This window comes from Echiichthys vipera, assembly GCF_963691815.1.
Source record: "Echiichthys vipera genome assembly, chromosome: 13".
Lineage (NCBI taxonomy): Eukaryota > Metazoa > Chordata > Actinopteri > Perciformes > Trachinidae > Echiichthys > Echiichthys vipera.
In genome coordinates, this window is record NC_139838.1 from 5,979,515 (window position 1) to 5,999,312 (window position 19,798).

At 42.0% G+C, this 19,798-nt stretch overlaps 1 protein-coding gene across 1 annotated transcript in view; it reads right to left on the reverse strand.

Annotated features, from left to right (window-relative positions):
- LOC310955535 (ubiquitin-conjugating enzyme E2 E2-like) overlaps positions 1–19,798 on the reverse strand; it is an 86,340-nt gene that overhangs the window by 51,034 nt on the left and 15,508 nt on the right. The window contains exon 3 of the mRNA XM_083925386.1: positions 17,498–17,548. Coding sequence (XP_083781512.1) covers positions 17,498–17,548 — 51 coding nt within the window. The remainder of the gene's footprint in view (positions 1–17,497; positions 17,549–19,798) is intronic.

Here is a 19,798-nt window from a genome sequence, read left to right on the forward strand (position 1 = left end):
ATATCTCTGCCCACATGAAAACGTAAAATCCGCCTCCGTCAGCTGATCACGTCTAGAGCTCTCCACAAGTCTCCATGGATACAGCTGACTGTTTACCGTCGCACAGTGTGACGTCAAACAATGTCGAACAGAAATTGCGGTTTTCCTCAGTTTTCCTGTCCACACATGACGGCTGAAACCAGACTTTTCCAAAAAGTTCACCCTGGACTCCTGTAACAAAAAAGTCTGGTATCAGGAGCAACAACTGTGGTTACGTGTGGATGAAAGGACAAACCGTGAAGAAATACCCGCGCTCGTATTGACGGGCCCTCAAATTTAAACCCCGCAATCCAAATTCTCCCTTTTAAGTTTTCAGTCCTTTAAATCTTAAGAGGCCCTGCGTGTAATGTTTGACATGCATTAATAATTTTCTACAGGTTGTTGCGCAACTGAAAAATGGAGACCTCCACCGACTTTCTCGGTTGGCTATAACAGCCTGTGAACGGACTTCCATGTCAAGGTTTCGAGACGGATTTTTCCGGGAAACATAAAGGGATGTGCATGTCATGATAGAGTACTATCCAGCCTATGAAAATAGTTGGTTAATGTCGTCTGTGGCTCTGCAGGAGCTTTATCAAGTCAGCTGAAGCCTCCTTACAAACTAGGGATAATGGAGCCTGTTTGGAAAATTAACTATATTTTAAGACCGGCCCGATGTGGATTCTACCTTGAATTTAAGAATATCAAACAAAGAAGTACAGAAATTATTAAAGTAAACAATTATCCGACATCTCAGACACAGTATGGATGTCTGTATAGGAGAAAAGTAAATGAAACTCATTAATGAGGTTGATACTCAAACAAAGTTTTGGGGGAAAATATGCCAATGGAACCTGAAAAGAACATTTCTTTCAGGCATCAATAATTGACCCCTGACCTGAAAAGAGAGGAAACGGGGACAATAACATACAGTGCAGACTGTTCGGTGTATCTGCCAGTCCTTCCCGAGGCTACACATTTCCGTGGCAGTGGCAGTGTCGGCTCTCAGCGATGCATGATGGTGTCAGCGGAGCACAGCTCACCTTATCTTCCCTCGCTCACAACTGGTTGGTTGGGTTAAGCTGTAACAACACAGGCAGATAAAGAGACGCCCAGGACTGTTTCTGTCAGCTGTCTGCTTTATCTCTGTGATGACAGGGGACAGTGAGCTACTAACCAGCCACACACACATGACTCAGCTGCTCCTCTACACATCAGAGATGATGTCCAATCACTCACATTAACTTCCTCTCTAAATGATGTTCGCAGCACGACGGCTCAGGTGGAGACGGGACGAGTGCAGATCCTCCACGGGGGTAAAAAAACTCTCCATTTTTCAACTGTGTTGACACAGAATTGTCTGAGCTCTGCAGCAACATCCTGCTTTGTGTTTAAGCACACATTCACTCTTCTTCTGGTGAACTTGCCAACCCGCTTATTTCTCATATTCTGATCAATTTATCTATTTCAGTGTCCTCAAATGAGAGGTGAGACCAGGCCAGAATGTGGCACATCTGCAAGTCATTGGAACATAATTGGTTCTAGAGTAATGGTGATGACGTGACTATACTACTGGTCTAGTTTCTGTAGCTGGTGAACTAACTGCTAACATGCTTGCCAGCTGGGCTGGCACTAATCTGTCACAATAGCTCCCAGAGATTCACTCTATTTTTACTCTATTGTGCTGTTTGACCCCCTGTAATTTTGTTCACCAGTGTACAATGTTTTGTTCAGTAAGAGGTTCTTTGAGAAGGAAAATAAAACTCTCCAAACTAGTAAGCTTGCTAACTTGCTGTTAGATGGCTTGTTTATTCAACAGATGTATATTTACACTATCAAGAGCCCAGTTTTTCTGTCTGAATGTTATTAAAGTCAATGGTTGGCTGTAGGGACAGACTTATTTAGCCTTAGGACTTAGGCTACATAGTGTCAGGTTCAGTTTGAACTAAACTTTGAGTGGACTAACTTTGAATGTGAGGGTGCATCTCTACATGTAATAAGTCTCTATTCTTCAGTCAATACTTTTCTTTTTGACTTTGTTGATCCTGCACCCGTATCCACCAAAATCCCCTAATATAACATCACAAAGAATTAAAATAAAATAAAACTAGAAATATACTGCCTTCTCTGGCTAATGTACCACTCATTAGGGCTGTCATTTTTTATTTGAAATTTGAACACTCAATTGATTTAGTAGTATTAACTGCAGTGACCTGAAATCTATCAGTGCCACAGACAATTTGAAGTAGTTTACCATGTGATTAAGCAGAGGGTGTTCTAAACAGCCACTTTCAGCGAAAAAATGAAATGAAAATCGTGGAGAGTAGCGAGCGAAGCCATCCGGATCAGACAATCACAACACCTTAGCGTCGGAGAAGTGTGTGGAAGTATGGCCAAGTAACCGACGATGATAAGGCTGTCAGCTTTGTACAAACTTACTCTACAACGACATCCGACCTTTAAACTCGCCTGCTAACCATAGACTGTGTCTATGCTGCTGCGTTAATACAGTTGTTAAAATGTCATGTTTGATGGGTGTGTTGTAAAGTTCATAAACTCGGACATTAAGATTAATTTAAACAAGTTGTGTGTCGTTTGATATTTGTTCAAACTTGATTTTAGAAAAAGTGACAGCGTTTAGAAAACGTGACAGCGTTTTTACTTTCCTAAGCAAAGTTCGCTGCGGAACTTTGCTTAGGAAAGTAAAAACGCGGGCTTTTCCGGTCTGTGTGCTGTAAGTCGTTTCGTCTTATTTCACGTGGAAGCTGACCTGGAGACAGGCGTTAGGAAGAACTCAGAAAAAGGTGGCTGATGGTCTCCTTTGTGTAGGTCAGTATTAAATCAAGACTGTTTCATAACCAGTTGAGAACTCCTAGTAGTTGCTTTGATATCCATGAAATGCTACTTATCAATAAAATGAATGACTCAGTCCTCTCAGACCGTGGGTATGTAGCTGCACTCAGAGAGAAAGCGTCGCATCAGAAGTGGATGGCATTTCTGCGAGAGCCCTTTCATAAAAGGCCAATTACGGCTGGATGTATCAGTCGAGTCCTAATGGGTAATGCTCAGGAAGTCAAAGTGTCTTTCTGTGTATCTGACATGAATGAAGTTTCCTCTTTCAGCGTAGGAGAGGAAGTGGTACATTGATGTGCGAGTGCAATTGTTTTTCTGTTTGAAGAGTGTGCGTGTAGGTAGACAGAATATGTAACGGCCTGTGTGTTTCTGTGAAAGACTGGGTGTCTCTGTAGGAGGATACTGCAGTCCTTCCTCTACAGAACAGGACGGCATATCTAATGAGAGGCTAATCATTCATCCAACACAGAGACATGATGTGCATAGCTGATAAACGCACGCTGATGATGACCTCATACACACACACACACACACACACACACACACACACACACACACACACACACACACACACACACACACACACACACACACACACACACACACACACACACACACACACACACACACACACACACACACACACACACACACACACACACACACACACACACACACACACACACACACACCACTGCAGAGACAGGCTTAGTCAGCTGTAGCAAACTGCAGAGAAGAGAAGGGAGGAAATGTATGAGGACGGAGGAGAAGCAACGGGAGGAAGAAATGATGTAGAGTCAGTTACAGCAGTATGGGCAACGTGGACATTTTGGACACGAAATGTCAGATCATAGGAGTAGAGGTCACAGACGGAGTTTTAAAAACAGGCTACAGAAAGGCTGTTTTGCTGCACAGCACCGTTTGGTGACCTTACACAGAAGAATACTCTCCATGCTGCTACACACAAAAAAGGACAAGGGCACACTCCTCTTTGTGTTTGATCGCAGGCTCCAAAAACGCTGCAGTAATATTCTAGACCAGCTGGTTAGGTCACATATGGGCCCTTTGCACAAACCCCACCTTCCCCCACTGCCCGATGGTAAGTGTAAGTGGAATGTGTTTTCAGCTGAACGTGCAGGATGAAACCCTTTTTTAAAAATGAGATATGTGGACATGATCAGAATAAGAGACACCAATAAAGCTATTACATCCACTCTCGACAGCCCCCACAGTTAGGTTGACACCATTTGTTACACAGATTTGGCGGTAAATTGGGGATTTTATCACTCTGGAGTTGATAAAAATTGTCAGAATCCCTCCAAATTACCACATTAAGACAACCAGTAGCTACCACAGCAAAATCCATCCACAGCAAAAAACAAAAAACAAATACTTTTGATATTTTTAAAATTCCATTGAGTTGCAATTTTCAGCGATTGGATAACGAGTACTTGTGTTGTGTAAACTGCTCAGAAACCTCCTTATTGTCAGTATACGTAGGGAAGCTGAAAGCTGCAGGTCTCTGGTTTGTGGTTGTAAAGTTTCATGAGGCTGTTATTATCCCAGAGGTCACAACAGATACTTTTATACAGTGAAGTCAAGTTTCAAATGCTCTCACTCCAGTGAAACGACTCCTATGAGGACTAACATCATCACACATGAATCCAACTGGACTCAGTCTCAGCTTTACACTCGGTTCCATAAACAGCCTTGAGTCGCATAAACTGGATCTCAGTATGCTAAAATATTCAAAATCCCATAGAACCAATTTCCATTCAGATATCTTGAGGTCAGAGGTTAAGGTACCCCTTTGAAAGTGGCCATGCCAGTTTTTCCTTGCTGCACTTTAAGCCCAGTTCAGACAAAACCTTTTTGAGATTGGTGCAGGTGAAATTTTCACTGGCAATAACTGACCCATCTCCTCTGGACTCAAACCAGCAGATGTTATCGTCTGCGGTTCAGCTTGTCAAATCGCCAGCAGCTTGTTTTAGAACTTAAAACGTGTCATCTGTTTCAACAGCCAGTCTTAGCAAAGTCACTTACAAACCGTCATTCGGCTGAAAAGACCGTTTTGGACAGAGGCTCAACAAGCGTGAGAGAGAGAAAAAGGGACGGAGAGAGAGAGGGTCGAGTGAGCAATACAATAAACAAGGAGAGCGAGCGCTGTAATCCCAGACAAAGCAGAGAATCACGGAATTAAAACGGTATTTTCGAAATGCAACTGTAGTAAGTATCTCACCAGCTCTGTCCTTAATTATATTTTACAATGCTGCAAATTATATCCAGCTATGAAAGAAAGCCTGAAAAGTCGGAGGTTAGAACAGAAGTACAGAGAGGCGTTGCTATGGAGATGACACATCATCCTGCCTCGTCTCACTGGTGTGAACTGGCCGGTTGCTGGTAGTTGCAAGTAGTTGCAAGTTTCAACTCGTCTCGTTGCGAAATTTTGGTCTTTAGCTTAACTAACATGTCATGGCGGTAGCAATGGATTTCTTAGATCTTCTAGTTTCATGTGATTCTCACTGAGCCTGCTACCTCCTCTGAAGGTCAGCCAGGGATGCCGTCATCTATGAGGACTGGAAGAGGTTAAATACATTAGTGCCATACTGGTGGGCTATAAGACGCACACTATGTCACCGTTAATCCCCAGTTTGATTCCAGCCAGGCACGTTTGTAGCATGCCACACTCCCTCTCTCCACGATCTACATTGTGGAGAGAGGGAGAATGATAAGAATATTGTTTAATATTAATATTTAATTCAATATTAATGGTCTTTGCTTTGCTGCCTCTGACATATATAGCAATTCAGTTTTTAAACTAAGGGGAAATGACTAAAACGATCAGTACAAGGCATAATATACAAACAATTATTTGAAGTGATTAAACGTCATCGTAAAATATTTTATCGATAAAGGAGCCTTGCCCCACCTGAAATAAAGAACACCTATTACATTTTAATGTAATATGATAGAGTTATTACACGACACAGCAAAGGCCACTTATTTAATGAGTGAGGCGATGATAATGAGCTGAGAAGCATCAGGATTTCAGCTCAGCAGGTGATTCATCAAACACACCTCTGTTCACTCCACGGCAATTATTTAGAGCAGTGCATCAATGTCGGGGAGAAAGAAAACCGGAGTTTGGAAATGTCTGATCATCATCGGTGGGACACGTGTCTTAAGACAACACACGTTCTGAATATGATTTTCCAGTCTGAGTCAGTTTGTGTTGACAGTCAGATGAAATCCTACAGTGTGTGTGATGTGGAAAGATTCTAATCTCAAGTCTTCAGATAAACTCACTGACGCTCCTTCTCAGAGAGATTTATTCAGACATGTTGGTATCGGCAACGGATAGCCAGCCTTATCCAGCCTTTCTATGTAGGCATGGGACCATATGAAAATCTCATCTCACATTAGTGTCCCTATAATTATCAAAATATACATAAAGCTGGAATAGTTTAAAGCTGCAGTCGGCAAGTCTGGCAGATCGAGTTGACTTGGTCAAATTTTGAATATTTGAACTCTCTCAACCCTCCCCCGTCTACCACCGAGCTCCTCCGCACTCTCCAAACGAGTGCTCATCAGCGCATGTGCACCAGATTGCTGTGAATGTGCCCGTGTCTTCTCTCATTACGCGCTACATGGAGGTGACTGGCTAACTTACTCATAGATAGCAACTGCTAACGTCATTTAGCGTATGCCTAGCTTGAGGCGGTGCCTGTGATTTTGTAACATGAGCGAGCGGTGACCGGGATCTGTGGCGTGTGCACGAACTGTGCCTGAGAGTCTGGAGTGGACAGAATGATGCGGACGCTGTTGATTTTTACAAAAACAAAATACAGGCTCTAGGTGCACTTAAACGCACGTTTTTTTCTAAAAGCGGATGATTTATGTTGTTCAATCGGAGCATAGTGTCAGCTTCAGTAATTATGATCAAATAAATGTTGCCGACTTTAATCTTACTAAATTTGTTAACACATATTTTATTGCATGACGGATACCATCCACATCTTTTTGTTGAGCATACTTTTTTAGTGAAAATCAAACTATTCTAAATATTGTTAGGTAGGGCCACACTGGCCTTGACCTTTGACCTGGGACAGACGGACCCCCTGTTGCGGGCGTGGAGGCCTAATAAACCGAGCATGATGTTTCCTGTGTTTTCAGTTGAACATAAAAGGAATAGAAAATACCTGAGCAACTAAACATGATTTGAATGCTAAGGCATGAAAGGTAGTAAAGATGGTGGGTCGTGTAAAGCAAATGAGAGCTGTGCGAGGTGTGAAAATAAAAAATTCAGGGATTGAGGGAGCCAGTGGGGAAGCGAAGCTGACAAAAGAGATGGAGAATAATTAGTATTTCCATAGTGCTGTGTCCCTGCAGGGGGGCTGCACAAATCTTTAAGCATCTCTTCTATGTCCTCTCTGAAGCGAAGGAGAGGTGCGTCTCTCAGCTCTACATTTTATTCTGCATTTCTATTCCGCAAACGGGCTTAAAACTCAAGGATTTTTCAAAAACTTTTTTTTGGTCCACATCCCCGGGGATTCTACCCATGTAGCAAACATTTGACAGAGCGCCAAATTAAATTGTTGAAATCTTTAACAGCAGGGCAAAGTGGCTCTGAGCAGCCCTTTAGTGCGATAAACGTTCCATTATGCTGAACACCAAGGGAAGGCGAAGGTCACATGCAAACTTTGAAGAAAAACTTTGCCTATCACTCATTCGCGGCAAACATGACCTACCACCGTAAAACATGTAAGTAATGTTAACTGATTTTTTTCTGACACATTCAGAATTAGAATCTGAAATAATTTACCGGTGTCATTTACAGGAGGCAGACTATAGCGTGCAGCTGTTCGCACTTGTAAAATAATGGTTATTAATTCTGTTGAATTATGTTATTCAGTCGCTGAGACTATACTGTTTATATGCAGTAAATATATACTGTATGTATGCATTGACTCGTCGACTAATGGCTCTAAATGACGATCACTGGTCGACCGAGAAAATCCTTGGTCAGGAGCAGCCTTATTGTTCAATAGTGAATTATTTTTCCTTTGACAGCAGCTATCAGGAGACATGCACTAAGTAAACCGTGTGTTTCTGAAGTAAACAACACTAAGAGCATGACTAATATCACACAGGCAAGGGAGGATAAAGCACAGGTTGAGTGTCCTTGTCAATAACAGTGAGGACGTCTCCAGAGCTGTAACCTTGAGCTAAAATGAGGAGGAGTGCTATGTTATGGAAATAAATCAGCTATTTAAAGTCTGACATTCACCAAAGTAGAGAAATATGGCGACCGTGTTTCTTGATTTCAGACTGTATTGTTATCATAAAACAGCTTAATGTCATTATAACCAAGCCCTATAATCTGTGAGCTTACATGGTCGCTACATTCAGCAGTAAACCACAGCCTCGGCGCTGCTCCCCATGAATCAAACACACATCACTGTTACCACAGCATGCAACGTGCCTTACATGTATTGCTTCCTATTACAGCCTTTAGTTGATAGCAGTAATCCTTAGTTTCATATTTGAGTCATTGTGATCAGACTGTATCATTCCTCCTCTCAGAGTCCGTGTAGGAACAAATGCAGCTTTTAGTTAGAGCGGTGAGTGGCTGGCTGAACAGCTGGTGTGCCCACTCGCCGGCTGTTTCACCGCGGGATGTTTCCTAATGACAAACTGGACCTCCTCTCATTTATCTGACAAGACCACTACAGCTACAGGGGCTTGCTGAGATGCCGCAGGGCCGGACTGCAGACTACGGGACAGACCGCGTCCACACAACCACTACAACCTCACCGCAACATTTCACAGGAAAAGTCTTCTCACTACTTAGTTATACTGAATTTGGCACGACTCCTTCCTGGTAAGGCTGGGTGATGTGGCTAAAATGTTCTATCCTATTATAGGTAACTTCATATCTCAATAAAGATATACGTATATCACAATATAGCATGTTTTCGGGTAATTCAATGAATACATAAATAGTCCACATGAAATTGACAACATGGTAAAGGCTTTGTATACTCCTGTGTCAGTTAAATACTTGACAAATGAAAAGTAATTAGGCATTTTATTAAGAACTTCAGTGCAAAATGAACATAACATGCCAGTATCAGAATGTAAAGCATTGTCCAAATGACATATCAATTGGGGTGACACAGTTCAACGTCACAATAGAAACAAGACAGAAAAATACCATGAGAAGTTTTATATGGTTTTCACGATGTATACCTGGGCGCCCTACTTGTGATGATTTTGAATTACAAAAAACAAGACTGCAAATTTCAAATGAGTCAATGTGCTGGTCATTGTCAATTCAGACAACCTAATGGTGTATCACAAAATCTCAGCATATGATTTAATCACTACACTATTCCATTATAAGACGATAAATGTTCATACTTAACTATCACCAAGCCTTACTTCCTGCTACAGTGTACCTTATAAATAAAAGGTTTACTGTTTCCTGATTGTGGCAGATCATATTCGGCTTGAGTGGTAAAAAACAGAGTACACTGAGTGCAACATCAACTCAGATCATAGCTGCTGTATCGGTACAACAACACCAGTAACTGTACCGCTGTGTGTGTTAAGACAAGCTGAACAAGATGTCTGCCGTGGTGGAGTAGATGCCATGTAATCATGCACAAATGTGTTAAATGTCTGCAGTTACAGCATGACACATTGAAGAAGGATTTCAATCAGTTTTGCTGATTTTAAACTGGGAAAAATTGGAGCAGTACTCATCAGGAATCAGTACCCAGGAAGAAAAGATTGGTTGTGCATCCCTGGTATGAGATTTAGAGATGTTTTTATGAGGGGAAGTATGTCCTTCCTGGAGTGGAGTGCATTTTATTTATTTACCACTTTTATGAATGGATTGTGTTTTCAGGCTTCCTTTAATAAGCATTGCATTATATCCAAGCCCCCACTGCAGCGATCCAATAAGGAAATGCCAAGAATTGCAGTTCCCTAAGTGTCCACTAGGCAGGTTTCATAATAGAGCAATTTCTCATTGACCCCCATGTATGTAAACAGGCCTTTTTGACAGCATCATAAAACCTTTTTGAGGCCTGGTACAAAAAAAACCATTTTAGTCTGTATGTTTAGGTAATATCTCCATGACAACACTGAGGGGGGTGGATTTTTTGTACCAGGCTATTTTTTATTAAATTGGCGGTTAAGGTTTATGAATAATTAGGGGCGTGGCCCTCAGTGACAGCTAGCCTCTGGCCCTCACTTCTCCTCGGAGGTATACGTCAGCTAGATCGACGTATCTCCCTTCCCCCCAACGTCACATACATGACCTTTTTTGGTAAGAGGAAATGAGGCGGAGTTACAGTCTGACAAGATGGCGACTCCGGTATGGCGAGGACAATTGGATCGTGTTGAGAGAACGGACCCCGATTGATATGCTACGCCCATTTTTTTATACAGGCTAATCTCCTCCCCCAATTCACAAGCTGTGACAGCGTTAGGCAACAGGAAGGGACGCTGCGACGGATGACAGGCAGGAAGCTAGCTTTTATTCGAACCAAATAAAATGTTTGGTGAGACTTTTAGCAGGACCTCGATGTAGATGCTACGTCCATTTTTTACACAGTCTATAATTATATCCAGTTATACGTCATTCCACATTTCTGATGTAATAATAATAATAGCTGGAATTTGTAAAGCGCCTTTCAAGAGACCCAGGGACACTTTACATGGAGACAGAACAAGTAACACACAGATAAACAAAGTCAAGTGAGTGAGAGTGAGTGCATGAAGTGACTTGTAGGTGAGGAGGAGGATTTTGTAGGACATGCAGCACTTGACCAGGATTGGTGCAGGTGAGGCAGCTGAGTTCTGGAAATCCTGGAGCCTGTCCGGGGTTTTGCAGGGTACCCCTAACAGGACTCCATTATAGTAATCCAGACAGGAGGGGATAAAGGCTTGAATGAGGGTCTCTGCCACAGAGTTTAAGAGTGAAAGAAATTTCAGACTAAGAAGGGGCTAACAATACCACTTAATCCATAGTCCCTGCATTAAAGATAATCTTGAATGGTGTAGAAGACGTCTGAGTCCGTGGATAAAATGTTTTTCCTTTGGTTCTGATGTACACTTTGTTAACTTTTGGATTGATCCTCTCTGTAGTTAAAGCTCAATTCATATATTTGTTTATGGCTGACAGGCAGTACTGCCCAGGAGTCAATAACATCCTCCACTAATTTTACCTGTGCCAATCACTGAGAGACTACTGAGAATAAAGTGAGGGGGATGAAACTCATATGGTCCATTTTACTGACATCTTTACATTTTGTCTCGTGGCAGCATTAGCCACTTGAACAGACGAGAAATCTTTAATACTGACATAAAACTCCTATTTATGACAGATGTATTATAGTTCTCACAACTTTAACAGCTGCTGAGAGGCTGATGCTTTTCACTAAACAAAGTTATGAGACAGATGTATGAGGTGAGTCACCGGTGGAAACACTATACTTTACCAACACCAATAAAACACATGTTCTGCCTTTCGCTAAAACAAAAGTTGTCTGTTGGTCATGGAAAAAAGCAGCAGTAAAGGAACCATGACTCAGAGTCAAACTACTTTCCACTGTCCAGTTGGCCAGACCAGAACCAGGAAAACAGGCTCCCCGGTACTTTCCTCCAGCAGATGGGACTTATGGACACAAATGAAACAAAAAGGCTTCTATTTAAAAAAACTGGCACAAATATCGACTATGGGAGATTTGAGTGTATAAATAATGTCTTTTTTTCTGACCCTGCCTTCACCACATAATAGTTTGTAAATGCATTTGATAATCATCAAGCTATAAAGAGTGTAAACGGACTAATGTCCATGTAATGGATGCAGACATGTTCATTTTACATTCATGCTGACAGTTGACTTGCATGCCGTATGTTTGTACTAACATCACTGATGTCACTGGTTGGTCGTAGAAAAGAATGCAGCCCTTAGTTTCTTACACACAAAGAAGGGTTAACCTGTGAAGGGGCATTGGGTCAAAGTTTGCTGCTGAGCCCTTATTGACGTACACCTCCACCACCTACCACCTCTGTGCATTACCCTGCCACCTCCAAGTTCCCATACACTGCAGCCTATACATGACACTTTCATTACTGTATAAGCCCAGATATCAATAAAACAAGTGTTCCTCGGCAAGAATACTTGTTAACTTTTTTTGACTAGTTATTTATCGTGCCATGACAGATACGAACCACAAATATGGATGTCGACTCCGTGACATCACCCATTCTGATGAGACAAAATGAAGCTGAAAGTGGGTGGGTCCCGGTAACCGTCATCTTCGCAGTCACTGACAGTCTGTGATAGCCATCTGTGATGGTACCCACCTGTCGTTCAATGAGAATGAGAAGAGTCCTTACACAGAAAACAAAGCACCAATGGGCTCCTTCCTATGGATTGACTTTGGTATTTGACTTGAACAGACTTTACTACGAGGGGAGCTGGGGCCAGTTGGTAAGTCATTAAAACACTCTTTTAATAAACTCTGGGTTCATAAACTACGTTGTTGGTGCTTTGTTTTCTGTGTAGGGACTCTTCTCATGCTGCTGCAGAGGTTTGGTGTTATTATGAGCAGTATTAGTGGTTAAAAAAGCTGTTTTAATGCCTTCACTGTACTGCCCCGAGCTAATCAGTGGAAATTTGTCTGAATGGGAGAGGGGCCAGACCTATCCGCCAGAACAAATGAAACATGAGATTGGCAGATTTGTCTGGTTTTCAGGATAGTCCTATCTAACTGTCAGGGCAGATTCTGCATCAAATTGTATGCTCATAAATTGCTGGGCGGAGTTCAGTTGTTTAGTTTAAGACCAGCTGAACACACCACAGCCCACATTCTTTGTTAATTATGAAATTAACACAGAACGGTTATTTGAATCAAACTAAATGACAAATACTTCACAATATGTTTTTGCCTTTTTATCTGTGAATAGGGATACACTAATACCAATATCAGACCGATACTGAGTCAAATAGCTGGATCGGGTATCAGCGGAAATTGGGCTGTTTTATTCATTAAATCCTATGTTTATATATAATATAATTATTATTATATTATATACTGGAATTCTATTCCTTTTTGACTAACCGATATGGATTTTTTAGGGCCGATGCCGATACAGACTGCAGATTTTCTCGAGCCGATATTTGGGGGCAATACTACTTTTGCTCCCTCAAATTACATCATAAAAAAACCAACTATCAGCGAACGCAGAAGCCCCCACAGCCGATACTGATACACCTAAAAAAAACGCAAGCATCGCAAACCGATGTATCGGCCTATCACTATAATTTGGTGCTGCACTTAAATGGATTTTTCTGTTCCACGATTCATTCATTTTTTAAAGATAAATAACAATTGAGTTAATGTATATCTATGTATTTATTTGTTACATTTGATTCACATAGTAAGGAAAGCATTGTTTAACCCTGATGTTGCCTTCCACATTGAAGAATAATCCCAGTCACTTCCACACAGTGAGGCCTGCAGCTTATTAATTAACAGTGGTATCGGATTGGTACTCTGCATCGGCTAATAAACAAAGACCAGGTATCAGAACCTGTATGTGTATCCAGACTAAGAAAGTCGGATCGGTGCATCCATAAAAAATAACCAGCGCTTCCTGGCAGACAATGACAGCCGTGCTGTGTTTGAGTCAATCATATCTACAACCTGATAGTCATGAATGGATTTACATTTCTCTTATTGAACCCATTCAGCAGAGGCACTTTCTTCTGCCTTATTGCTTTCATTTCTTAAGATCTTTCCTGATAGTCCTCTGGAACACACAAACTATTGCTGGGATTAAGAAGGAGAGAGAGAGAGAGAGAGAGAGAGAGAGAGAGAGAGAGAGAGAGAGAGAGAGAGAGAGAGAGAGAGAGAGAGAGACAGAGAGAGAGACAGAGAGAGAGATAATGAGAGAGATAATGAGAGAGGGAGCATGAATGACAGTAGGAGAGAGAGAGCGTGGCCAATTCCCCCTTGGAATCCACACATTGTTTCCCTTCAGCCAATTGGGGATTCTTATCAAAACGCTGCCAGGACTATCATGAAAGGATATGGTAATTATGGAAAACACACACACGCGCACGCACACACACACAGCCAGGAAGGCCGACCAAGCACCGGGCTAATATAATATGTCTGGTGTGGGGGCTATTTACATACCCTTCCAGAGTGCTTGTCACATTCAATTAATTACTCTCTGGCAGGGTGACAAAGACGATTAACAAGAATGATGAAAAATATTTGCTCGTATGGCTCCAAAAAAAACAGCTAAGACCTTTTAAAGTGAAAGCCAAATGATTTCTAAAACAAGACATGCTGTCTTAGTAAAAGTTTAAAGGTGTTTAATTTTCATTCCCAAGACAATTTACAGTAACGATCCTTCTACTGAGGCAGGGAATGCAGCAAATGAGTCAGAGAGGATGTTTGTAGGAGCGTCTGTGATCATGAGCTGTGCTTGATTCTGGCGGAGGGGAAAAGCTGAAGCCTGTGAGGTAATGAGCTGCATCACAGCGTCCGTTCACAACCCCTCACATCTGATGTGTTTCAGTGAACGCAGCCCATTTAACACTGTCAGATCAATTAGCAGGTGAAGAAAGGCCTGGGAGATGCGGAGCCTTTTGTTCACACAGACACTGTGCGCGAGGACGTACGGTACCAAGTTTTTAATGTTGGCTTCGTTTATCGTACAAAAGAACAGGCTGAATTGGGACTGTTGTGGTGAAACGTATAGGGAAAATCAAACATCGGGGATGTGACAGCCTTGGCGGGGAATCGTGAGTTGTTAGAGTGTGGCAAATACCCCAAGGGGCATATGAATGCAGAAATCTACATTTCAAGTAGCGCCGCGCAGCCACCGGCTCATATCTCTGTCTGCCGCTGAAATACACTCATGTAGCCTGAGCCTAATTTTTCACATATGACTGTAGCCGAGCTCAATCCATTCGTCACGAGGGCTCCTTTCAGCGTGGACATTCTTCAAGGAAGCTTCCCTTTACACAAAAATGTCATTTTCTATACAGACATCTGCCCATGAAATTCCTTTTCCCCCCTCTGCTGTTTGGCCCTTTGTCAGGAAACATAATGGCTTGCTTCAGCCAGATTAGCCTCGTCTTTGAGATAGGACAGCCGACAAACAGACTGCGACGTGCTGAGGGAATCTCTCTGACTGTGACAGATAGTAGCTTCATAAAAGCAGGTTTTCTGTCACCGCTATAATACATTGGGGCTGTGCATTTACACTGTAAGCACCATGGCTGAGGAGTTGTTCTATTGTGACAGGTGAGAGGCTCAACGTCCGTCTGCAGATACCAACTTTTCACAGGAGAAATGGCTTTTTTTAAAGCCTTTCAACGTGTAACATCCTTTTGTTGGGTTAACATAGTGAGCCGGCAGGTGCTGAACATATAGCATACGCCAGGAATTCCAATAGAAGAGAAAACATCTTCAGAGTTCAGATAGTCCAAAGATTGGACGCAGCTGTTCACTTGAGAGCTTTATTCTTACAAAAATAAAGCTTTGAGGGTTGCAATTAACCCCAAGTCCATTTCACAAATTATTGTTCATGGAACGCGGGATGTTATTAGTAAAGAGACGGGGCAGAACAGAAATCTGTTAGGGTAATGGTGGCTGATGACTTTCTATCATTTCATATTTTGCTCTATCGTTTATCTTGCGGTGTCATGAATGAAGTAAGCCGAAGTCACTCCGTGCATTATTGGTGCAGTCATAGACCACACACACACTCACACTCTCACACATAAGTACATACACAGCAGACGCATGACACACTCGCTCTGTCCATGTGTGACATGCATAGGCTGCAGTGTTTCAGTTTACTTAATAGATGATCGGCTAATTAGGAGTGTGCGCCGTGAAAGTGAAACTACAGTTGTAAATAAGCCGTCAGCTATTGTTGGTATATTAGAACGATATATATTATATTATAGAAAGATACAAACAAAACACATTGATGTTATGATAACAAATACCTTTAATAAGATTCCCGTATCTCAGTAACCATCTGTGTGACCGTGCAGCACTGGACTCGGCTGCCCAGAATGTGAGGGTTTATTACGTACACAGTGCACTTAAAAATATTGAATGGTCCAAGAATGTATTTTGTGTGAAAACGTTATTTGCAGCTCGCCTTTATTGATACCTAGATTAAGCAAATATATATATATATATATATATATATATATATATAGTTATTTATTTTTTTACAGAAAATGTGATATATATCGTGATATGAGATTTTTGTCATTTCGCCCAGCCCTATAAGTTTAACATCGCTGCAGCACTGAAAAGCCAGCAGGTCTGATCAGCATCGTAATGCAAACACATATTATTTCCTCGCCCGGCACAGCGAGTGAGGGGTGAGGGAAGCCTGTAGGGACACACACAGGCTGACCAGTCAGTGTAGATGTGTAGATGTGTAGACGCGGGTGTGGGTCACTAGATTTGATAACATGTAAATGTATCTGTTCTGTGAAATGAGCAAGTGGCGGTCATCACAACGCTTCTAAACATGCTCTCTCTGTGTGGAGCATTGACTGTATGTTGACGTGCGAGGGCAGGGCCCTTTTTGGACGGCGGGGGGTGTACTTTACGGGCCTGAGTCTGACAGACTGTCTGGGAAAAACTGCATCCAATAAGGCTCCAGGGGTTGCATTTCCCCTGCTTACCATAGCTCCTTGTGTCCATAGTGAAAGGAGAAAGCTCAACGTTTGATTGATCAACACAGAATTACAGACATGCACAAACTTTTGGGGTAACATTTTGGGGTCATTTATACTCGCTGCATTTACGTTGTTATATCCAGAAAATTGATGAAGAATGAATAGAAATGGGCAGGTCAATAGGTATCCAATTGTATTGGAAGAGAAAACACTGGATGGGTGCATCCCCACTTTTTTTGCATTGGTTGAAAATCTTTGGAGTGACTGAACGCAGCTGTGGCCGACATTTCTCAGCCCACGAGCCTGAGAGCGTCCATGCATCGACGACTTTCCCTGCTTTCTCAGCCCGGCGGGAAATGCCTGGACTTCAGTGACTCGCTGCCTGCACGTCTCGCAGTCACCTCCGCCTTCCCCTCGCCCTCTACCGCTGTTCACAAAAGTCATCGGTTTGAGAAGAATACCAAAAGCTGACTCAACGAAAAACCCCACACAATGAAAGCTCTTACTCAGATCTTGATTGGCGGGGAGCGCACCTCTGCCTTTCACCTCGCTCTGAGCAAAATAAACCATGCAAACCAGTCGGGCCACAGCCGAGTGCCTTTCCCACCCTTAGGGAGTGTGAGCAAACACAACACTGTTGCTACAGTGATCCTAATGGTAAACACTGCCAACCAGGTCAATGGCACAGACATTTATTCCTTTTATTTTTTTTACCTAGAGTCAAATTCATAGTTCAGACTGCTTACAAGGTCCATTCATTACGCTTACGCCTGAGCAAACATGGCACAATGAGCTACCTATGCTTTTCATGCGAGTCATTGAGCCGACACTATCCATTCACACGCACACACACACACACCTTTTAAAAACACACAAACAACAGCCTCCTACCTGCAATTTGGTGGCGGGTCCAAGGTTATCTCTGCTAGCTCTTTCTGGATTCTGAAACAAGAGGAAGATGTGTGTTATAATCACAGTCTCAAACAAAAACACACTTATATAAATCCTGCATGTAAAATCAATCCATGAGTGTATACACTGAATACCTCATTGATTTTCTAATGAGCTCCCGAGCGCTGTGATTGAACACAGGAATGAGTCCTGTCACGCAAGATCAACACAGGGATGCACAGCTGAATATTTGCCATTTCCTTTTAAACCACGCGGGCATGAATTGATATTGATGTCAAACGGGCATGCCGGATAAAGGAATCATATCACATAATTCATTTTGTTGCTCATCGTCGTCTTGGCTCAGCCCCTCGCACTTTCAGGGAGCTGTTGGGAGCATTTCTACACTGGGCACATAAAAAAAGGTCTAAATGAATCACTGTAGAGAGTGCAGATTTCTCCCTCGTTAAATATTCATTACTATGCTAGTGATTTTCCAACAAGGATGCAGTATACAAGTGTTATACTGGCCCCAATATAGGGCATTTCATATCCTGATACTTATTGGGGCGGAAGTACCTACACCCATAGGTGACTGGGCTGGGAACCGGAGGGTCACCGACTTGAGCGTGGACTGGTGGCTGGAGAGGTGCCAGTTCATCTCCTGGGCACTGCCGAGGTGCTGTTGAGCAAGGCACTGAACCCCCAACTGCTCGGGGTGCCGATCCATTGGCAGCCCCCTCGCTCTGACATCTCTCCTTAATTGCATGTATATAGGTCCTGTTTGTGCATGTGTGTATTTCGGGCCTGTGTGTGTGTAACATGTATAATAATAATAACAGAGTGAAAAAATTTAATTTTGGTATAATAAATAAACAATAAATAAAAGTGACTCTTCTTCTTCATAACGATATATATCACAATATAGCCTATTTTCTGGTAATTCATAAAATACAATAACTACATGGTAAAGTCCTGTGTGAATTCAAAACTTGAGAAATGAGAAGTACCGAGTATGCTTTCATTTTATAACGAACTTTAGCGCAAAATGAAAATGTTTGCTTAAAAAAGTAAAATTAAAGAAATAATGATTCCAGCTATACACTGAACGTTTACATGAACGCACCCAAATTAGGGCTCGAACTGTACCATGTTTAAGAATAAGTTAAGGTTTCAACTGAAATAAATAATGACATAATTACATTTACATGAGTTTAGATTTTGGCCACCGAAAATGTGGGGCTCGGTGGCCCCTGGAGCCAGTGCTTTAAAAATATTAGTGTCGAAACCTGCTATGGGTCCGAAAAGTTGGGCTAACTCGCCAACATCGGAAAATGATGTGTAAACTGACAAAGAACCAGGTGACCCTGAACAAAATACAAAAGAGGCATTTGTTATTTTTGGGATCTTTCATATCACATTTTCATTATCAAACTGACATACAGTATAACTGCATAGTATCTTCATTTCTCAAAGTATAAGGTGACCAAAAATCACAGCTCTGTGGCCAACCTGGCAACCGCTTTTAAAAGTTAGTGGTGAACCCTGCAAATAGTGTGAAGTAACAACAAAACCACAATCTTCAAATGATATTCCCTCAAGATGTTCACATCAGAGTTTCTCATCCAGTGTATATCACAGTATATGATATCTGATTTCATCATAATAGGATAACATTGAAAGAAGATGAAAAACCATAATGAATTATTGCCCAGCCCTAGTTCTACTCATTTACAGACTGGTGCAACTCTTTGTCATTGTGGTCTTTATGTATTTGTATGGAAATGCTTTTTCCACAGCTTTCTGCGGAGTGTAAGTACAAGTGCTTCTATGACCTAAAATATTCATTTTCTTTTTGGTGTGTTAAGTGGCTCTCTCTAGAGAGTCGAGTATGTCTTCTTGTTGTGGTGGTTGAAAAGTACAAGAAAAGGCATTTAATATGTGCAGTGTTTTCCCTAGGTTTAGAGCTTTGGGGGCATATTTTCCGTTGTTCCTCCGCAGCTTATTTCTGCCTTGCAAGTTTTTCAAACTTTCTGTCTTTTTCGTTTTACGGTGTAAAATTCCCACACTGAAGACACGCTGACTCACTGACCGTGGCCATAGACCGAGACTGACGCTGCGGGACTGCTTCAAAATAAAAGTCAGCTCACGTTTGGCCAGCTAAAAGCTTTTCATGTGAAGCTGCAGCCCTGTGATGTTCTGTTTGCATTAGCAGTAACTTAACTGTGCTATAAAGAAAGTTTGTTTAATAAGAGGACAGGGTATAGACCTGTTCAATAGGAAAAGTATTCTTAAATAACG